We start from the raw sequence: 18,075 nt of genomic DNA on the forward strand, positions 1-18,075 counted from the left end.
GCTAAGCTCGAGTTGCTTTAAACAGGCTCCAGAAGCTGGCTGAGCGCGTCTACCTGAGGCACAGTGTGGCTTTCGAGCAGAGAGATCCACCATTGACATGCTGTTCTCCCTTCGCCAGCTACAGGAGAAATGCCGTGAACAACAGATGGCCCTTTACGTTGCTTTCATCGATCTCACCAAAGCCTTTGACCTCGTCAGCAGACGTGGTCTCTTCAGACTACTAGAAAAGATCGGATGTCCACCAAAGCTACTAAGTATCATCACCTCATTCCATGACAATATGAAAGGCACAATTCAGCATAGCGGCGCCTCATCAGACCCCTTTTCTATCCTGAGTGGCGTGAAACAGGACTGTGTTCCTGCACCTACACTGTTTGGATTCTTCTCCCTGCTGCTCTCACATGCGTTCAAGTCTTCAGAAGAAGGAATTTTCCTCCACACAAGATCTGGTGGCAGGTTGTTCAACCTTGCCCGTCTAAGAGCGAAGACCAAAGTACGGAAAGTCCACATCAGGGAACTCCTCTTTGCTGACGATGCTGCATTAACATCTCACACTGAAGAGTGTATGCAGAGACTCATCGACAGGATTGCGGCTGCCTGCAACGAATTTGGCCTAACCATCAGCCTCAAGAAAACAAACATCATGGGACAGGACGTCAGAAATGCTCCATCCATCAATATCGGCGACCACGCTCTGGAAGTGGTTCAAGAGTTCACCTACCTAGGCTCAATTATCACCAGTAACCTGTCTCTCGATGCAGAAATCAACAAGCGCATGGGAAAGACTTCCACTGCTATGTCCAGACTGGCCAAGAGGGTGTGGGAAAATGGCGCACTGACATGGAACACAAAAGTCTGAGTGTATCAAGCCTGTGTCCTCAGTACCTTGCTTAGGGGCGGCACAGTGTTTAGCACCGCCGCCTCACAGCTCCAGCGACCTGGGTCCAATTCTGGGTACTGCTTGTGTGGAGTTTGCAAGATCTTCCTGTGTCTGCGTGGGTTTCCTCCGGTTTCCTCCCACAGCGAAAAGACTTGCAGGTTGATAGGTAAATTGGCCATTATAAATTGCCCCTAGGTAGGTGATAGGGGAATATAGGGACAGGTGAGGATGTGGTAGGAATATGGGATTAGTGTAGGATTAGTTTAAATGGGTGGTTAATGGTCGGCACAGACTCGGTGGGCCGAAGGCCTGTTTAAGTGCTGTATCTCTAAAATCTGAAAAACAAAAATTTACGGCAGCGAGGCCTGGACAACGTATGTCAGCCAAGAGCGACGTCTCAATTCATTCCATCTTCGCTGCCTCCGGAGAATCCTTGGCATCAGGTGGCAGGACCATATCTCCAACACAGAAGTCCTCGAGGCAGCTAACATCCCAAGCATATACATCCTACTGAGCCAGCGGCGCTTGAGATGGCTTGGCCATGTGAGCCACATGGAAGATGGCAGGATCCCCAAGGACACATTGTACAGTGAGCTCGTCACTGGTATCAGACCCACCGGCCGTCCATGTCTCCACTTTAAAGACGTCTGCAAACGCGACATGAAGTCCTGTGACATTGATCACAAGTCGTGGGAGTCAGTTGCCAGCGATCACCAGAGCTGGCGGACAGCCATAAAGGCGGGGCTAAAGAGTGGCGAGTTGAAGAGACTTAGCAGTTGGCAGGAAAAAAGACAGAAGTGCAAGGAGAGAGCCAACTGCGAAACAGCCCTGACAACCAATTTTATCTGCAGCACCTGTGGAAGAGTCTGTCACTCTAGAATTGGCCTTTATAGCCACTCCAGACGATGCTTCACAAACCACTGACCACCTCCAGGCGCTTACCCATTGTCTCCCGAGACAAGGAGGCCAAGGAAGAAGATGAGATGGCTAAGCGTACTACCGTCAAGAGCTTTTGATGTACCCTCTGCCTTGTGTATCAACTCAAATCTTTCCCATTCATGCCACCTCATCAAAGCTCCTTCCAAATACAGTTGCCTGCTCTAGTTGTAAATATTTCCAGAGGTTTGGTTTTCCCTCTTACCATTGGTTTGGCAACACATCCATCTTTAATTTTTATTGTCTTCCTGCTCCAATCAGAAAGCAAATAGATTCTTCATCCTATGATTGGTTGATTCTTGACTGTCAGTCAATCAGCCCCGCCCCTCTGCAGTATTTTTCCATCATGCCGCAATGTGAAAGGAGAACTTCCAGGATTATGCTTGAAGCGGTGACTAGGAAATTTGCTTTAATTCCTGGAGAGGCAGCTTGTATAGTCTTGGTGTAATTTTAATTTGTAAGAAGCATCAGGAAGACACACAATAAAAACACCCTGCCTGGCTTCACATTGAAACTGTGGTGTATTATTAAAAAGCTGGTCTAAGACCCCTCCCATGGCTTAATGTTAAATACTTCCGTATTCCTGAGTCAGCTGGAAGTTCGGTTTTAATTGATCTTTGCACAGTGACCCTGGGTTGGAATGTCCGGTCTCTGCAGGTAGGTTTTAGCGATGTTATTTAAACCTGGTCCTCACTCGTTGCTGTTGCTACAAATCTAATTCAAAGTGAGGGGTGGGCGCCTCCTGACCAACAGAGCAGCTGATTGCCTCAAACATCATTAATACAAGTCAAAACGCTCTTCGACTGGGTTTGTCGATGAAGCAAAATGCGCTGCCTGAAAGATTCAATAACTTTCGAAAGGGGAATTGTATAAATATTTGAAACATTAAAAACTTGCTTTGGGAAAGAGTTGGGGATTGAGACTAATTGGATAGCTCTTACAAAGAGCCAGCACAGGCACGATGGGCCAAATCGCCTCCTGTGCTGTGTGATTCTAACCAACTTGCATTTCTGCAGCACCTATCACCATTTCACAGTGTCCCAAAGCACTTTACAGCCAATGAATTATGTTTGAAGTGTAGTCACTGTGGTAATGTCGGAAAGGCAACTGTTAATTTACGCACAGCCAGCTCCCACAGTCATGTAATAATGACCAGATAATCTGTTTTAGTGGTATTGGTTGAGAGATAAATATTGGCCAGATCACCCCAGCTCTTCAAAATAGTGCCATGAAATCTTTATGTCCACCTGAGAGAGTAGATTAACTCTTAACAGCACTGTGGGTGTGCCAACATCTCAAGAACTGTGGTGGTTCAAGGGCATTTAGGGTTGGGCAATAAATGCTGGCCTAGCCAGTGACATCCACATCTGTAAAGTTGTTGTTGTTGTTGTAGCCATATTCCCAAAGGACCATTGGCTAAAGGCCTGCTCGGGTCTGTAAACGAGGCTCCACCCGAGCCCGACAGAACCCCATCTGACACCGGGCCCGACCCCACCCCCGAGTCCTTCCATTTTTTCCCACAACCGACCCGACCATCAGTTAACCTGCCTTCCATTTTTCACTTTGTTTCTTACTTCCACAAGCTTAAAATAACTGTAATAAAACCACCTTTAAAGTCCAAAAAGTAAATTAACATTAAAGTCACTTACCTGAGGTGATGATAGAGTGTGTCTGATCCGACTCGACCCGACCCAAGCCTGACACATGTCGTTGGGTCCCGTCGGGTTTGGGTATAGTAGCAGGCCTTTACCATAGGCATTTCTCTCCATTAGTTGGTAATGTACAGCTTGATGGGCACCACTCCACAAGCGTGAGAAAGGCGAGAAGGCAGGCTCTACGAATTACCGCAGCCAGTACGAGGTTTGAACCTGCACTGTTGGCATATTTTTACATCACACTCCAGCCATCTGTGCTAACCGACCCCCACATCCCTAACGTACAAATAGAAAAAAAACAATGGGACCTCGGTTTAACGTCTCATCTGAAAGGTGGCACCTCCGACAGTGCAGCACTCCCACAGTACTGCCCTGGGAGTGTCAGCGTAGATTTTGTGCTCAAGTCTCTGGAGTAAGGCTGAGATGAGATAATCCAGGGATGGAACCTCATACTTCCTCAATTTGTCTGAGTTACTGGCTAAACCCGGAGCCATAAGGAGACTGCAAGAAAACTGCATGTGTCCCCAAGGATATCAATTCCAACAGATCATGAATTTTGAAGTCTGACTGATCATTGAGATTGATAATCTGTAGCTGGAAAAGTGTACCTTTTTACCATGTCTAGATTTACTCTTGTGCGGAGTGTGCCACTTAATTTTCTAAACTTCTCCAATTCATTTCAATGTAATTTGCAGTTTTTAAAGAAGCGTATGAATGATGTAACTGTTTTTAAGGCTATTAAATAATTTAATATTCAGCTTTAAACATAGAAACATAGCAAATAGGAGCAGGAGTAGGCCATTAGGCCCTTTGGGCCTGCTGTCCCATTCCAAAAATGGCTGATCATCTAATTTAGTACCCTGTTCCCGCTTTTTCCCCATAACCCTTGATCCCTTTGGCATTAAGAAATATATCTATCTCCTTCTTGAATATATTTAATGATTTGGCCTCCACTGCCTTCTGCGATAGAGAATTCCACAGGTTCACCACCCTCTGAGTGAAGAAATTTCTCCTCAGCTCGGTTCTAAATGGCATACCCCGTATCCTGAGACTGTGACCCCTGGTTCTGGACTCCCCAGCCATTGGGAACATCTTCCCTGCATCTAGCCTGTCTAGTACTGTTAGAATTTTATAGGTTTCTATGGGACCCTGTCTCATTCTTCTAAACTCTAGTAAATATAGGCCTAGTTGACCCAATCTCTCCTCATACGTCAATCCTGCCATCCCAGGAATCAGCCTAGTAAATCTTCTTTGCACTCCCTCCATGGCAAGAACATCTTTCTGTAAATCCAAATACACCACATCCACTGGTTCTCCCTTATATGTTCTACTAGTTACATCGTCAAAAAACTCCAGTAGATTTGTTAAGTATGATTTCTCTTTTGTAAACCCATGCTGACTTTGCCCAATCCTGTTTATGCCTTCCAGGAGTTCTGCTATCAGAACTTTATTGTGGAGGAGGATTTCCTGGAGTGTGTACGTGATGGTTTTTTAGATCAACACGTTGAAGAACCAACTAGAGAACAGGCTATCCTAGACTGGGTATTGTGCAATGAGAAAGGATTAATTAACAATCTTGTTGTGTGGGGTCCCTTGGGGAGGAGCGACCATAACATGATAGAATTCCTCATTAAGATGTAGAGTGAAGTAGTTGAATCCAAAACTAGGGTCCTGAAACTAAATAAAGCGAACTATGAAGGTCTGAGATGTGAATTGGCTATGGTAGATTGGGGAACTTTACTAAAAGGGTTGACGGTGGATAATGGACTCTAGCATTTTCCCCACTACTGATGTAAGGCTCACTGGTCTGTAGTTCCCTGTTTTTTCTCACTCCTTTTTTAAATTGTGGGGTTACATTTGCCACCCTGCAATCTGTAGGAACTGCTCCAGCGTCTATTGAATTTTGGAAGATGACCACCAATGCATCCACTATTTACAGGGCCACTTCCTTTAGTACTCTGGGATGTAGATTATCAGGCCCTGGGGATTTGTCAGCTTTTAACCCCATTAATTTCCCTAGCACTATTCTTTTTTTACTAATACTGATTTCCTTCAGTTCCTCCCGCTCATTAGACCCTTGCTTCCCTAACATTTCTTGGAGGTTATTTGTGTCCTCTTTTGTGAAGACAGAACCAAAGTATGTGTTTAGTTGTTCTGCCATTTCTTTGTTCCCCATTATAATTTCCCCCGTTTCTGACTGTAAGGGACCTACATTTGTCTTCACTAACCTTTTTCTCTTCACATATTTATAGAAGCTTTTACCGTTAGTTTTTATGTTCCTTGCAAGTTTACTCTCATACTCTATTTTCCCCCACTTAACCAACCTCTTTGTCCTCCTTTGCTGAATTCTAAACTGCTCCCAATCCTCAGACTTGCTGCTTTTTCTGGCAATTTTATATGCCTCCTCTTTGGAAATAATACTATCCCTAATTTCTTTTGTAAGCCACAGTTGAGCCACCTTTCCAGTTTTAGTTTTGCGCCAGACAGGAATGAATAATTGTTGTAATTCATGCGGATGTTCTTTAAATATTATCCATTGCCTATCCACCGTCAACCCTTTTAGTAAAGTTCCCCAATCTACCATAGCCAACTCACACCTCATACCTTCATAGTTCCCTTTATTTAGATTCAGGACCCTAGTTTTGGATTCAACTACTTCACTCTCCATCTTCATGAGGAATTCTATCATGTTATGGTCGCTCCTCCCTAAGGGACCCCGCACAACAAGATTGTTAATTAATCCTTTCTCATTGCACAATACCCAGTCTAGGATAGCCTGTTCTCTAGTTGGTTCCTCAACATATTGATCTAAAAAACCGTCACGTACACACTCCAGGAAATCCTCCTCCACAATATTAGAATTGCAAAATGATCTTGCAATATATACAGTGCTGCCTTTATTTACTGCTAATTTTCTAATTATTTTCTCAGTATTTTGCAGTTCATATTGATCACTAATCCTTCAGTGTTTGGATGCTTTCTATAAGAAGTGCACTGGCTGTCATTATACGCACTCCGAACTACTGCTGGCAAAAGAAAATAGACCCCATGATCAAGCGATTTGGTGAGGCTGTAGGGTATGGTAATGACAAGATTTGTAAATGGGGAATGGTGTCACAAACTTATTTCCTGCATGAGGAAGTCTTTATTGTCATGTTAAATAAATAAGACATTGTACTGTTCCCAACTCTGTCCTGCCCATAATAGGAAATTTGGGATGACAGGACTTGGGATGTAGGATTGGGAATGATGTCTGCTCCTGCTGGAAGGTGGATGTGTGATGAATGTTGGAGCTGGCTAGAAGTTTTATTTTATCTTATGCCCCGTCACTCTGCCCTCCTATTCAGCAAACCAGGATTCAGGGAATGCACCTGCAAGCGGTTTGGGCGAGAGAATTTTGGAAGTTCGGACACAGAAGCAAGTGAGGTTGGAAGAGGGCACTTACTGTTTCAAAACATTAGACACAAGCTTTTCTGAAGAAAAATGACTTTAAGTTAATGCAATGTGGTAGATTTGTGGTGAGACCTAATTTTATTTTAAAGTGATGGTTTAATACATTCCTATGCAATCTGGAATACACTTCTTGAAGGGCGGTGGAAGCTGATTCAGTAGTGACTTCCAAAAGGGAATTGATATAGATTTGAAAAGGAAATATTTGCAGGGGGAAAGAGCAGGGGGAGTGGGACTCTTTCAAAGAGCCAGCACAGGCACAATGGGCCAAATGGCCTCCTTCTGTGCTGCAAGATTCTGAGAGGATAGCTACTGGCAGGAGATTTGTAAAGGTGCCACTGTATGGGAAAAGCTGACCATATTGTAATACTGCCCTCTCTGGTGGGAGGAGATTTGAATAAAGGTGGGAGACAACATAGCTGATTAAGTAGAGTCTCAGTGTGAGTTATTTGCAGGCCAAACACCACAGGAAGATGGTGATGAGGAAGGGATGGATTTTTTTTTTAACGTTTCATTGAGGACCGGAGAACACTGTGACAAATTTTGGAACCCCTTAAGTTAAATTTGAGGATGTTTGAGTGGTCTAGAAAGATTGCTGTGTGTGCACACAGCCAAATTACAACCCCACCAAGTCCTGCCACTAATATAAGAAAGGTGTTGTGGAGGAGTATTCTTTTGCCGAGCAGGAAGCCCAGCTCTGGTCTGGGAAGAGAGGAGCAAAGCCAAGAGCAGCTTCAAAGGGACAGGATATAATCCCACGTGTCTGTTCTACTCCAGTGCCTTTGTTCACGAAGATTAGCTTTGAAAGGGCGGTGACCTTCGCAGCAGCTTCAGTCGAACCAACTGAGCTCGGGTTTAATGTTTAATGTGGTTTGTTTTTTCACCTGTTTCCTGAAAACTTTCTGAAGAATTGAGTTGTAACTTTTCTGCCAAGTGACGGGAATAAGCTTGCTCTCTACAGATGGATGTGGAATTGTCGCTGTACTTCTGATTCTGTGTTTTATGCACCAGTTCCTCTACTCTTCAACTTCTTTTCTCTTTTACATAGATTTTACAGCACAGAAAGAGGCCATTTGGCCCATCTGGTTCATGCTAGTGGTTATGCTCCGTACAAGTCTTCTCCCTCCCTATTTCATCTCACCCTATCAGCATATCCTTCTATTCCTTTCTCCCTCATGTTATTTAGCTTCTCCTTAAACGTATCTGTACTATTAATCACAGTCACTCCCTGTGGTAGTGAGTTCCACATTTTCACCACTCTTTGCGTAAAGAAGTTTCTCCTGAATTCCCAATTGGATTTATTAGTGACTATCTTCTACTTACAACCCCTAGTTTTGGACTCTCTCCTAAAGGATTGCATTAACTTATCTGAAAAGAAAATTCTTGAACATCCGGTGCTGCATTGACATATTGACCCAGGAGAGTACGGACTTAAAGAATACACCATCTTTCATTTGTGATGCCTGCAAGTAATTTCCCATCTCTGCTGGGTGCTGCCTGGGAAAAGCCTCTTGAATGATGGGTGCATCCTTTCTGGGAAGGAGTGTAAATCAGATTCCTGGATGACTTGAGGCAATTTCTCGCACTAGTGGCTGACTTAGAGCCACCTTAGTATGAATTTGTTAACTGCCTGCCCTCTTAGTTAAGGGGAGAATGTGTATTGCAGGCTGACAGATGATGGAAAAAAACATTAAAAATGAATAGTTAGCAGCTGTCGTCATTGACCTATCCCTGGTGCCAGGGGTCTCTGAACGGACAGGGGGCATTCTGAAGGGGGAGGGTGAACAGCCAGAGGTTGTGGTACATATCGGTACCAACGACATAGGCAGGAAGAGTGATGAGGTCCTGCAGGGGGAGTTTAGGGAGTTAGGTAGAAAGTTAAAAAACAGGATCTCTAGGGTTGTAATCTCGGGATTACTCCCTGTGCCATGTGCCAGTGAGGCTAGAAATAGGAAGATAGTGCAGCTAAACACGTGGCTGAACAGCTGGTGTAGAAGGGAGGGTTTCAGATATCTGGACCATTGGGCTCTCTTCAGGGACAGATGGGACCTGTACAAGAAGGACGGGTTGCATCTAAACTGGAGGGGCACAAATATCCTGGCTGCGAGGTTTGCTAGCGTCACTTGGGAGGGTTTAAACTAGTGTGGCAGGGGGGTGGGAACCAGAGCAGTAGGACAGCAAGTGAAATAAATGAAGGGGAACTAGTAAATAAAGCCAGTAAGACTAAGAGGAAGAGCAGGCAGGGAGATGTTGCGGAGAACAGTGGGACTGGTGGTCTGAAGTGCATTTGTTTGAATGCAAGAAGTATAACAGGTAAAGCAGATGAACTTAGAGCTTGGATTAGTACTTGGAACTATGATGTTGTTGCTATTACAGAGACTTGGTTGAGGGAAGGACAGGATTGGCAGCTAAATGTTCCAGGAGTTAGAAGCTTCAGGCGGGACAGAGGGGGATGTAAAAAGGGTGGGGGAGTTGCATTACTGGTTAAGGAGAATATCACAGCTGTACTGCGGGAGGACACCTCAGAGGGGTCAGGCAGCGAGGCAATATGGGTGGAGCTCAGGAATAGGAAGGGTGCAGTCACGATGTTAGGGGTTTACTACAGGCCTCCCAACAGCCAGCGGGAGGTAGAGGAGCAGATATGTAGACAGATTTTGGAAAGATGTAAAGGTAACAGGGTTGTCGTGGTGGGTGATTTTAACTTCCCCTATATTGACTGGGACTCACTTAGTGCTAGGGGCTTGGATGGGGCAGAATTTGTGAGGAGCATCCAGGAGGGCTTCTTGAAACAATATGTAGATTGTCCAACTAGGGAAGGGGCCGTACTGGACCTGGTATTGGGAAATGAGCCCGGCCAGGTGGTCGAAGTTTCAGTAGGGGAGCATTTCGGGAACAGTGACCATAATTCCATAAGTTTTAAGATACTTTTGGATAAGGATAAGAGTAGTCCTCGGGTGAAGGTGCTAAATTGGGGGAAGGCTAATTATAACAATATTAGGCAGGAACTGAAGAATTTAGATTGGGGGCGGCTGTTTGAGGGTAAATCAACTTCTAACATGTGGGAGTTTTTCAAATGTCAGTTGATTAGCATCCAGGACCAGCATGTTCCTGTGAGGAAGAAGGATAAGTCTGGCAAGTTTCGGGAACCTTGGATAACGCGGGATATTGTGAGCCTCGTCAAAAAGAAAAAGGAAGCATTCATAAGGGCTGGAAGGCTAGGAACAGACGAATCCCTTGAGGAAGATAAAGACAGTAGGAAGGAACTTAAGCAAGGAGTCAGGAGGGCTAAAAGGGGTTATGAGAAGTCATTGGCAAACAGGATTAAGGAAAATACCAAGGCTTTTTATACATATATAAAGAGCAAGAGGGTAACCAGGGAAAGGGTTGGCCCACTCAAGGACAGAGAAGGGAATCTATGTGTGGAGCCAGAGGAAATGGGCGAGTACTTTGCATCAGTATTCACCAAGGAGAAGGACTTGGTGGATGATGAGCCTAGGGAAGGGAGTGCAGATAGTCTCAGTCATCTCATTATCAAAAAGGAGGAGGTGTTGGGTGTCTTGCAAAGCATTAAGGTAGATAAGTCCCCAGGGCCTGATGGGATCTACCCCAGAATACTGAGGGAGGCAAGGGAAGAAATTGCTGGGGCCTTGACAGAAATCTTTGCATCCTCATTGGCTACAGGTGAGGTCCCAGATGGCTGGAGAATAGCCAATGTTGTTCCTTTGTTTAAGAAGGGTAGCAAGGATAATCCAGGAAATTATAGGCCGGTGAGCCTTACGTCAGTGGTAGGGAAATTATTAGAGAGGATTCTTCGGGACAGGATTTACTCCCATTTGTTAACAAATGGACTTATTAACGAGAGGCAGCATGGTTTTGTGAAGGGGAGGTCGTGTCTCACTAATTTGATTGAGTTTTTTGAGGAAGTAACAAAGATGATTGATGAAGGAAGGGCAGTGGATGTTATCTATGTGGACTTCAGTAAAGCCTTTGACAAGGTCCCTCATGGCAGACTGATACAAAAGGTGAAGTCACATGGGATCAGAGGCGAGCTGGCAAGATGAATACAGAACTGGCTCGGTCATAGAAGACAGAGGGTAGCAGTGGAAGGGTGCTTTTCAGAATGGAGGGATGTGACTAGTGGTGTTCCGCAGGGATCAGTGCTGGGACCTTTGCTGTTTGTGGAATATCTAAATGATTTGGAGGAAAATGTAGCTGGTCTGACTAGTAAGTTTGCGGACGACACAAAGGTTGGTGGAGTTGCGGACAGTGATGAGGATTGTCAGAGGATACAGCAGGATATAGATCGGTTGGAGACTTGGACAGAGAAATGGCAGATGGAGTTTAATTCGGACAAATGTGAGATAATGCATTTTGGAAGGTCTAATGCAGGTGGGAAGTATACAGTAAATGGCAGAACCCTTGGGAGTCTTGACAGGCAGAGAGATCTGGGCGTACAGGTCCACAGGTCACTGAAAGTGGCAACGCAGGTGGATAAGGTAGTGAAGAAGGCATACGGCATGCTTGCCTTCATCGGTCGGGGCATAGAGTATAAAAATAGGCAAGTCATGCTGCAGCTGTACAGAACTTTAGTTAGGCCACACTTAGAATATTGCGTGCAATTCTGGTCATCACACTACCAGAAGGACGTGGAGGCTTTGGAGAGGGTACAGAAGAGGTTTACCAGGATGTTGCCTGGTCTGGAGGGCATTAGCTATGAGGAGAGGTTGGATAAACTCGGATTGTTTTCACTGGAACGACGGAGGTGGAGGGGCGACATGATAGAGGTTTACAAAGTTATAAGCGGCATGGACAGAGTGGATAGTCAGAAGCTTTTTCCCCAGGGTGGAAGAGTCAGTTACTAGGGGACATAGGTTTAAGGTGAGAGGGGCAAAGTTTAGAGGGGATGTGCGAGGCAAGTTCTTTACACAGAGGGTGGTGAGTGCCTGGAACTTGTTGCCGGCGGAGGTGGTGGAAGCAGATACGATAGCGACGTTTAAGAGGCATCTTGACAAATACATGAATAGGATGGGAATAGAGGGATACGGACCCCGGAAGTGCAGAAGGTTTTAGTTTAGGCAGGCATCAAGATCTTGGAGGCTTGGAGGGCCAAATGGCCTGTTCCTGTGCTGTTTTGTTCTTTGTTCTTTGTTAAAAGGATCCCATCATGACACTTTGAACTCTTTGAAAGAGCTATCCAATTAGTCCCACAGCCCTGCAAAATTTTTCTTTTGAAAGTTACAACTTGTGTAAAAATATTCCTTCTCCTTTCTCTTTTGCCAATTACGTTAAGTCTGTGTTCTCTGGTTACCGATCCTCCTGCCAGTGGAAACAGTTTCTCCTTATTTACTCTATCAATATCCTTTTATGATTTTGAACACCTCTATTAAATCTCCCTTTATCCTTCCCTGCTCTCAGGAGAATAATCCCAGCTTCTCCAGTCTCTCCACATAACTGAAGTCCCTCATCCCTGGGACCATTCTGGTAAATCTCCTCTGCACCCTCTCCAAGGCCCTGACTTCCTTCCTAAAGTGTGGTGCCCAGAATTGGACAGAATACTCCAGATGAGGTCTGACCAGTTTTTTTAAACTGGATATTTGGCATAACCTCCTTGCTTTTGCACTCTATGTGCTTTATTCAGAAGACAAGGTTTCTATATTTTTTCTAAGTAAACCCTACATAAAATTCATCTATTTTCATGAGACTTCAAAAATATAAGAGGAGTATGCTGTTCCATAATTGTAAGATAAACGATTTGGCGAAATGTAACACAGCAGGTGGTTAGGATTTGGAATGCACGGCCTGACAGAGCGGGGCATACAGATCCAATTGGAGCCTTCAGAACGGAACTGGATAAATACTTAAAGGAGAAAAAATTGAAGGGATAAGGGGAAAGAGTGGGGTAGTGGGGGGACTAACTGGATTGCTCTTTGAAAGAGCTGCGCAGACTCGATGGGCTGAATGGCCTCCTTCTGTGCTATACTATTCTATGAATCAAACTCATACCCATCAATAGGAGGTCTATAGAGAACAAACATGGCTGTCCTTAAGGCTATGTGTTGCAGTATGTAAACACTGCTGTGTCATGTGATCTTACATCCACCATTAGTTATAAATAATCTTGAAGGAAGTAAAGATTTGAGTTAGTTGAACCAACTGGCAAAGTTGAGTCAGAATTCAAAATGAATAAGCCTGGAATACTTGAAACTAAATTCAAGATTTTGTATATTTAAGGTGCATATGTAGATGCATTTAAGGTGAATCTAGATGAACACATGAAAAGAATAGAAGGTTATGCTGTTAGAGTGAGCTGAAGATGGTTGGGTGGAGGCTGTTGTGGAGCAGAAATACTGACATGGACCAGCTGGGCCGAATGGCCTTTTTCTGCACTGTACATTCTACACTTAAAACATATACAATGCAAGAACCTTGAGAGTAGATAGGACTTGTAAAGTGAGAAAGGCACAAGGAAAATTTTGGTCATCGTGATTCACTTGCACTTCTGTAAATTGTATGTGGGCTGGGGTAACCATTATTTAAACTTCTGTTGGCTCAGGGAATCAAAGGATATGGTGAGCGGAGGGGAAGTGGAGTTGAAGTCTAAGATCAGCCGTGATCGTTTTGAATGGACGAGCAGGCTCAAAGGGCTACATGGTCTACTCCTGCTATTATTTCTTGTGTTCTTTGGAAGTGTAGATGGGGTTGCATTTTGGTTTTGCTTTTTTTTCATTGATTCATCCTCAAATAACTAACCTGCATCTTGAGTGGGAGTTTTTTTTGTTAAGTAGAATACATGGATTTTTGTTTTAACCAAAATAATTTGTGTACTTTGGTATAGTATTTAAACTCACCAAGTGACATGTCAGCGTGTGTAAAGGAGCTTGTGGCTTATAAGCTTCAGGATACCAGTCGAAATGTATGATTTGAAAGCTTTTATTGTCTCCAGTGTTGGTGCCTGATTATTTCAAGATGCCGCAGCCTCTTCTCCTGGATTTGCATGAGTTGTGTCAAAATTCAAGTGCTGTGGGGAGTGGGGGAGTGTTTGCTGGGAAGAACTCCCCATTTCCTGTCATGCAGTTACAATCCTGTTGTTTAGTCTAACCACTGGCATTGCTTAACTGAATGGAGATGTCGGTCAGTTTGATTTATCTTTGCTATGGTCTGTGTGGTTCATCTTCACAAACCTTCAGATATTTATCAAAAGTGTCAACCGTTTTTCCTAATTGGATTCTCTCTTTACAGAACTGCCTCGAACACTTGACTTGCTCAGTATAGAATTAATCCCCATCTATTACACTTTGTTATATTTCCCTCTCTAAACTGTAATGAGCAAAGTCCAAGTGCAGTGACCTACTCCAGAAATGCATAGTGTTAACTGCTTGGTTTTAACCTTGACGTCAGCAAGAACTCACCTAGCATTGAAGAGAGGGCAGTGACAGATACGCTATAACTGCAGCTGGCATAGACTGTGCTTTCCAGTTGCTTATAGACTTCTATCGTATAAAATTGTAGAATGGTTTCAGCACAGAAGGAGGACATTCGGTATTGCTGTTCTATTCTGTATCTTCAGCTCTTTCAATCAGAAGTACGTATCCCAGCTGTACTGAAGTTGCTAAATTACATTTGAGAGTTTTAAAAAAAATATTCTTTCTTGAGGATGTGGGCATTGCTGACAAGGTCAGAATTTATTGCCCATCACCAATTTCCCCTTGACAGGGTGGTGGTGAGACGCAGTCTTGAACCATTGCAGTCCTTGTGCTGAAGGTGCTCTCAAAGTTAGGGAGGGAGTTCCAGGATTTTCACGGAGCGTGCAGCTATTATCTGATTCAGCAGTAATGATCTGGGATTGAGTTCCGGTTTACAACAACAATTTGCATTGAGATCAAAAGCTTGGTCAAAGGCTTTAAGGAGCATCTTAAAGGAGGAGAGAGCAGTAGAGAAGGTGGCAAGATTTAGGGAGGGAATTCCAGAGCTTAGGGCTTTAGCAGCTGAAGGCACAGCCAATGGGGGAGTGGTGAATATCATTAGTATGCAGGAGGCCAGAACTGGAGGAACACCGAGATCTTGGAGGGTTGTAGGGCTGGAGGAGGTTACAGATATAGGAATGGGCGAGGCCGTGGAGGGATTTGAAAACCAGGATGAAAATCTCCAGTGGAAATTAACATGGCTTCAATCTTGCATGTGCTCAGTGACCCTCAATATCGCTGTGTGGAAGCTGCTTTCTCTGTGGGTTACCTAAGCTTGACATGTAGAAACACAGGTCCGGAAAGGGAAGCTTTTGGTCCATCTAGCTGACCCTGACATTCAGAAACAGAAAGCCTGCTTTACCGCTGATACCCTCAATTGAATTTCTCATTAAATATTTGTGTAACTCTCTCTGTAAATCACCACTCCATTCCAAATATCCACCACCCTGTCTGTGAAATAGTTATATCTGTTCCAGACCCTCTCAACACATATATTGGTGCTATTGTCCAATCTGGACAGTTTTGTCTCGATCGCAACTCCCATATTAAAGGCCTGCTCGGGTCTGGAAATAAAACCCGACCTGAACCGAACAGAACCACATTGGACCCGAGCCCGACCCGGCCCGAGTCCTTCCATTTTTTCCGACGCCCGACCTGACCCGACCATAGTGCACTCACTGTACTTACCACTTTTGGATGGATGGAATGGAAGGAAGCTGCAGCATGTGCACGATGATGTCATAGAGATGCTCACTCACTCACTGCACAGACTCAGTCTGTAGAGCCCGGATGCACGTTTCCCTCCTTGACGTCCTGCACTCCCAGCTCAGGCGGGTTTTTCAAATTTTGATCCTTACTTACTCAACTTTCCTTTTCTTCCCAGCAGAGCAAAAGGTATGTGTGTTTGATTGGGAACCGGCCTGACCCGAGCCCGAAAGCTGCCCGGAAGAGCGACCCGACCCGACCCCCCACACATGTCGTTGGGTCCTGTCGGGTTTGGGTCGGGTAGCAGGCCTTTATCCCACAGCATTGATAGAAAATAGGAATAGCAAATGTTCCAGCATTGATCTCTAGGCAGCCACTACCGACCACGCAAGGCTCCTTCGACAGCACCTTCTAAACCTGTGACCTCTACCACCTCGAAGGACAAGAGCAGCAGATGCATGGCAACACCACCACCTGCAAGTTCCCCTCCAAGTCTCACACCATCCTGACTTGGCACTATATCGCCGTTCCTTCGCTGTCACTGGGTCAAAATCCTGGAACTCCCTTCCTAACAGCACTGTGGGTGTACCTACCCCACATGGGCTGCAGCGGTTCAAGAAGGCAGCTCACCACCACCTTCTCAAGGACAGTTATGGATGGGCAATAAATGCTGGCCTAGCCAGTGATGCTCACATCCCATGAATGAATTAAAAAGAATCTCCCTCTGTCCCTTTGATGCTGCCATTTGCCAATCTAGGTGTGAAAATAGAGACAGCTCCTTTCCATTGACACTCCGTGTGTCAAGGAGCTACTGGGACCTGATAATCTTTTTATCAAACTGCTGGTTGTGGAAGTTTGCTGTGCATTCATTGGCTCCCATGTTTCCTACATTACAACAATGGCAATGCTTCAAAAAATGGTACTTCACTGGCTGTAAAGCGCTTTGGAATGTCCAGAGATTGTGAAAGGCTCTATATAAATGCAAGTTCCTCTCTTTGTTCTTATTGCTGAATGTGTGTGGGTTACCCCAGCTCAGAGTCACTGCTGCCAAGTGGCACAAAATGATTACAAGTCTGATTAGCAAGGCGGATTGTCAGAGTGCCTCTGGGAATTTAAGCCATAGCTGAGGTGGTGCAAAACAAAACTGATTTCCTGGTAGAACAAAAAGATAATAGCTGCCTTCTCATACACTGAATAAAAAACAACCAATTGGATGGCATGACAGCAATCTAAAAAACTCTGTATAATGAAACAGGAAAGTTTGGATTACAGACCTGCCTAAGTACACAAGACTGTTTCAACCAACACTGAATTCAAAGAACACTTTTTTTAATAATTGCAATCTTGTATGATTTATGAAGGTATTACAAAATATTCATTGACCTCTGTACCTAGTGTAGAGTGAGTGTTGTGATGTGGTACTTCCGTGCAATCATCCGAATTTCGTGCATTTCGAGGCTAAACCACAGGCACCTGTGTGGCAGCCAAGTCTTGCTTGAAGCATAATTTGATTCTCTCAGAATCTGAATCCCATCAATCTGCAAGCCATAAATATCCAGTTTTATTCTGAGAGTGTTGGATTGTCACATTCCAGAACTGTGGAAATGAACTGCAGTGAGTTATTTTGGGTTTCTCTTTGTGGTTTAATGTCACAATACTTTGCACTGTGTACTATTTTTGAACACTTTTTTTAAAAAGCTAACCAACAGAATAAATAGGAACTTCAAATAATAATTAAGTCTTTTGGCAGTATCTATAGATTGCACAGTGTAAACTGCAGTCATCTGCTATCGTATCTTATGGCTCTCTTAATGTTTAATATTTAAAATAGCAGAGTCAAACAATTCATAAGAATCATTCTCTTTATTCATGTTATAAACAGAAATATAAATTTTTTTTTTTAAACCCATGCTATTAGTACTGGAAAAATATATTCATGTATTCAAAGGTTAACCTCACAGATTTCTCAAGTTGTGTGAATGTTACTGATATTGATGATGCAGTGTGTTATGGGGATTTGTCCGATCCTCCCAGTCAATCAATATTGAGAGTTGGAAAATAACACAAGGCTTTCGCTGATATGTTTTGTGTTTTTCTCTCTCACTGTCTCGTGGGTTCTCTCACTGTCTAGTGCGTGTTCTCTCTGTGTCTCGTGTGTGCTCCCTCTGTGTCTCGTGTGCTCTGAGTCTCTGTATGTTGTGTTTTTTCTCTGTGTTGTTTTCTCTCTCTCTCTCTCGTGTTTTCTCTCTACTCTCTCGTGTTTTCTCTCTCCCTCTCTCTCTGCCTCGTGCGTTCTCTCTCTCTCTCTGCCTCGTGCGTTCTCTCTCTCTCTCTCTCTCTCTCTCTCTCTGTTTCGTGCGTTCTCTCTCTCTGTTTCGTGCGTTCTCTCTCTCTCTCTCTCTCTCTCTCTCTGTCTCGTGCGTTCTCTCTCTCTCTGTCTCATGCTTACTCTCTCTCTCTCTCTGTCTCATGCTTACTCTCTCTA

At 44.3% G+C, this 18,075-nt stretch overlaps 1 protein-coding gene across 3 annotated transcripts in view; it reads left to right on the forward strand.

Annotated features, from left to right (window-relative positions):
* Positions 1 to 2,175: 2,175 nt before the first annotated feature.
* Positions 2,176 to 18,075, forward strand: part of LOC137371513 (gamma-glutamylaminecyclotransferase-like) — a 36,962-nt gene continuing 21,062 nt past the window's right edge. Inside the window, exons 1-2 of one of the 3 annotated variants that reach the window (XM_068034223.1) lie at positions 2,177 to 2,473; positions 6,403 to 6,535. In XM_068034223.1, the coding sequence (XP_067890324.1) occupies positions 6,445 to 6,535 (91 nt within the window). In that variant the 5' untranslated portion in view covers positions 2,177 to 2,473; positions 6,403 to 6,444. Of the gene's footprint in view, positions 2,474 to 6,402; positions 6,536 to 17,105; positions 17,205 to 18,075 lie in introns of those variants that run through there. The other 2 variants (XM_068034225.1, XM_068034224.1) reach the window with 2 other exon arrangements.

The sequence above is a fragment of the Heterodontus francisci genome, chromosome 6 (genome assembly GCF_036365525.1).
Source record: "Heterodontus francisci isolate sHetFra1 chromosome 6, sHetFra1.hap1, whole genome shotgun sequence".
NCBI classification, from domain to species: Eukaryota; Metazoa; Chordata; class Chondrichthyes; order Heterodontiformes; family Heterodontidae; genus Heterodontus; species Heterodontus francisci.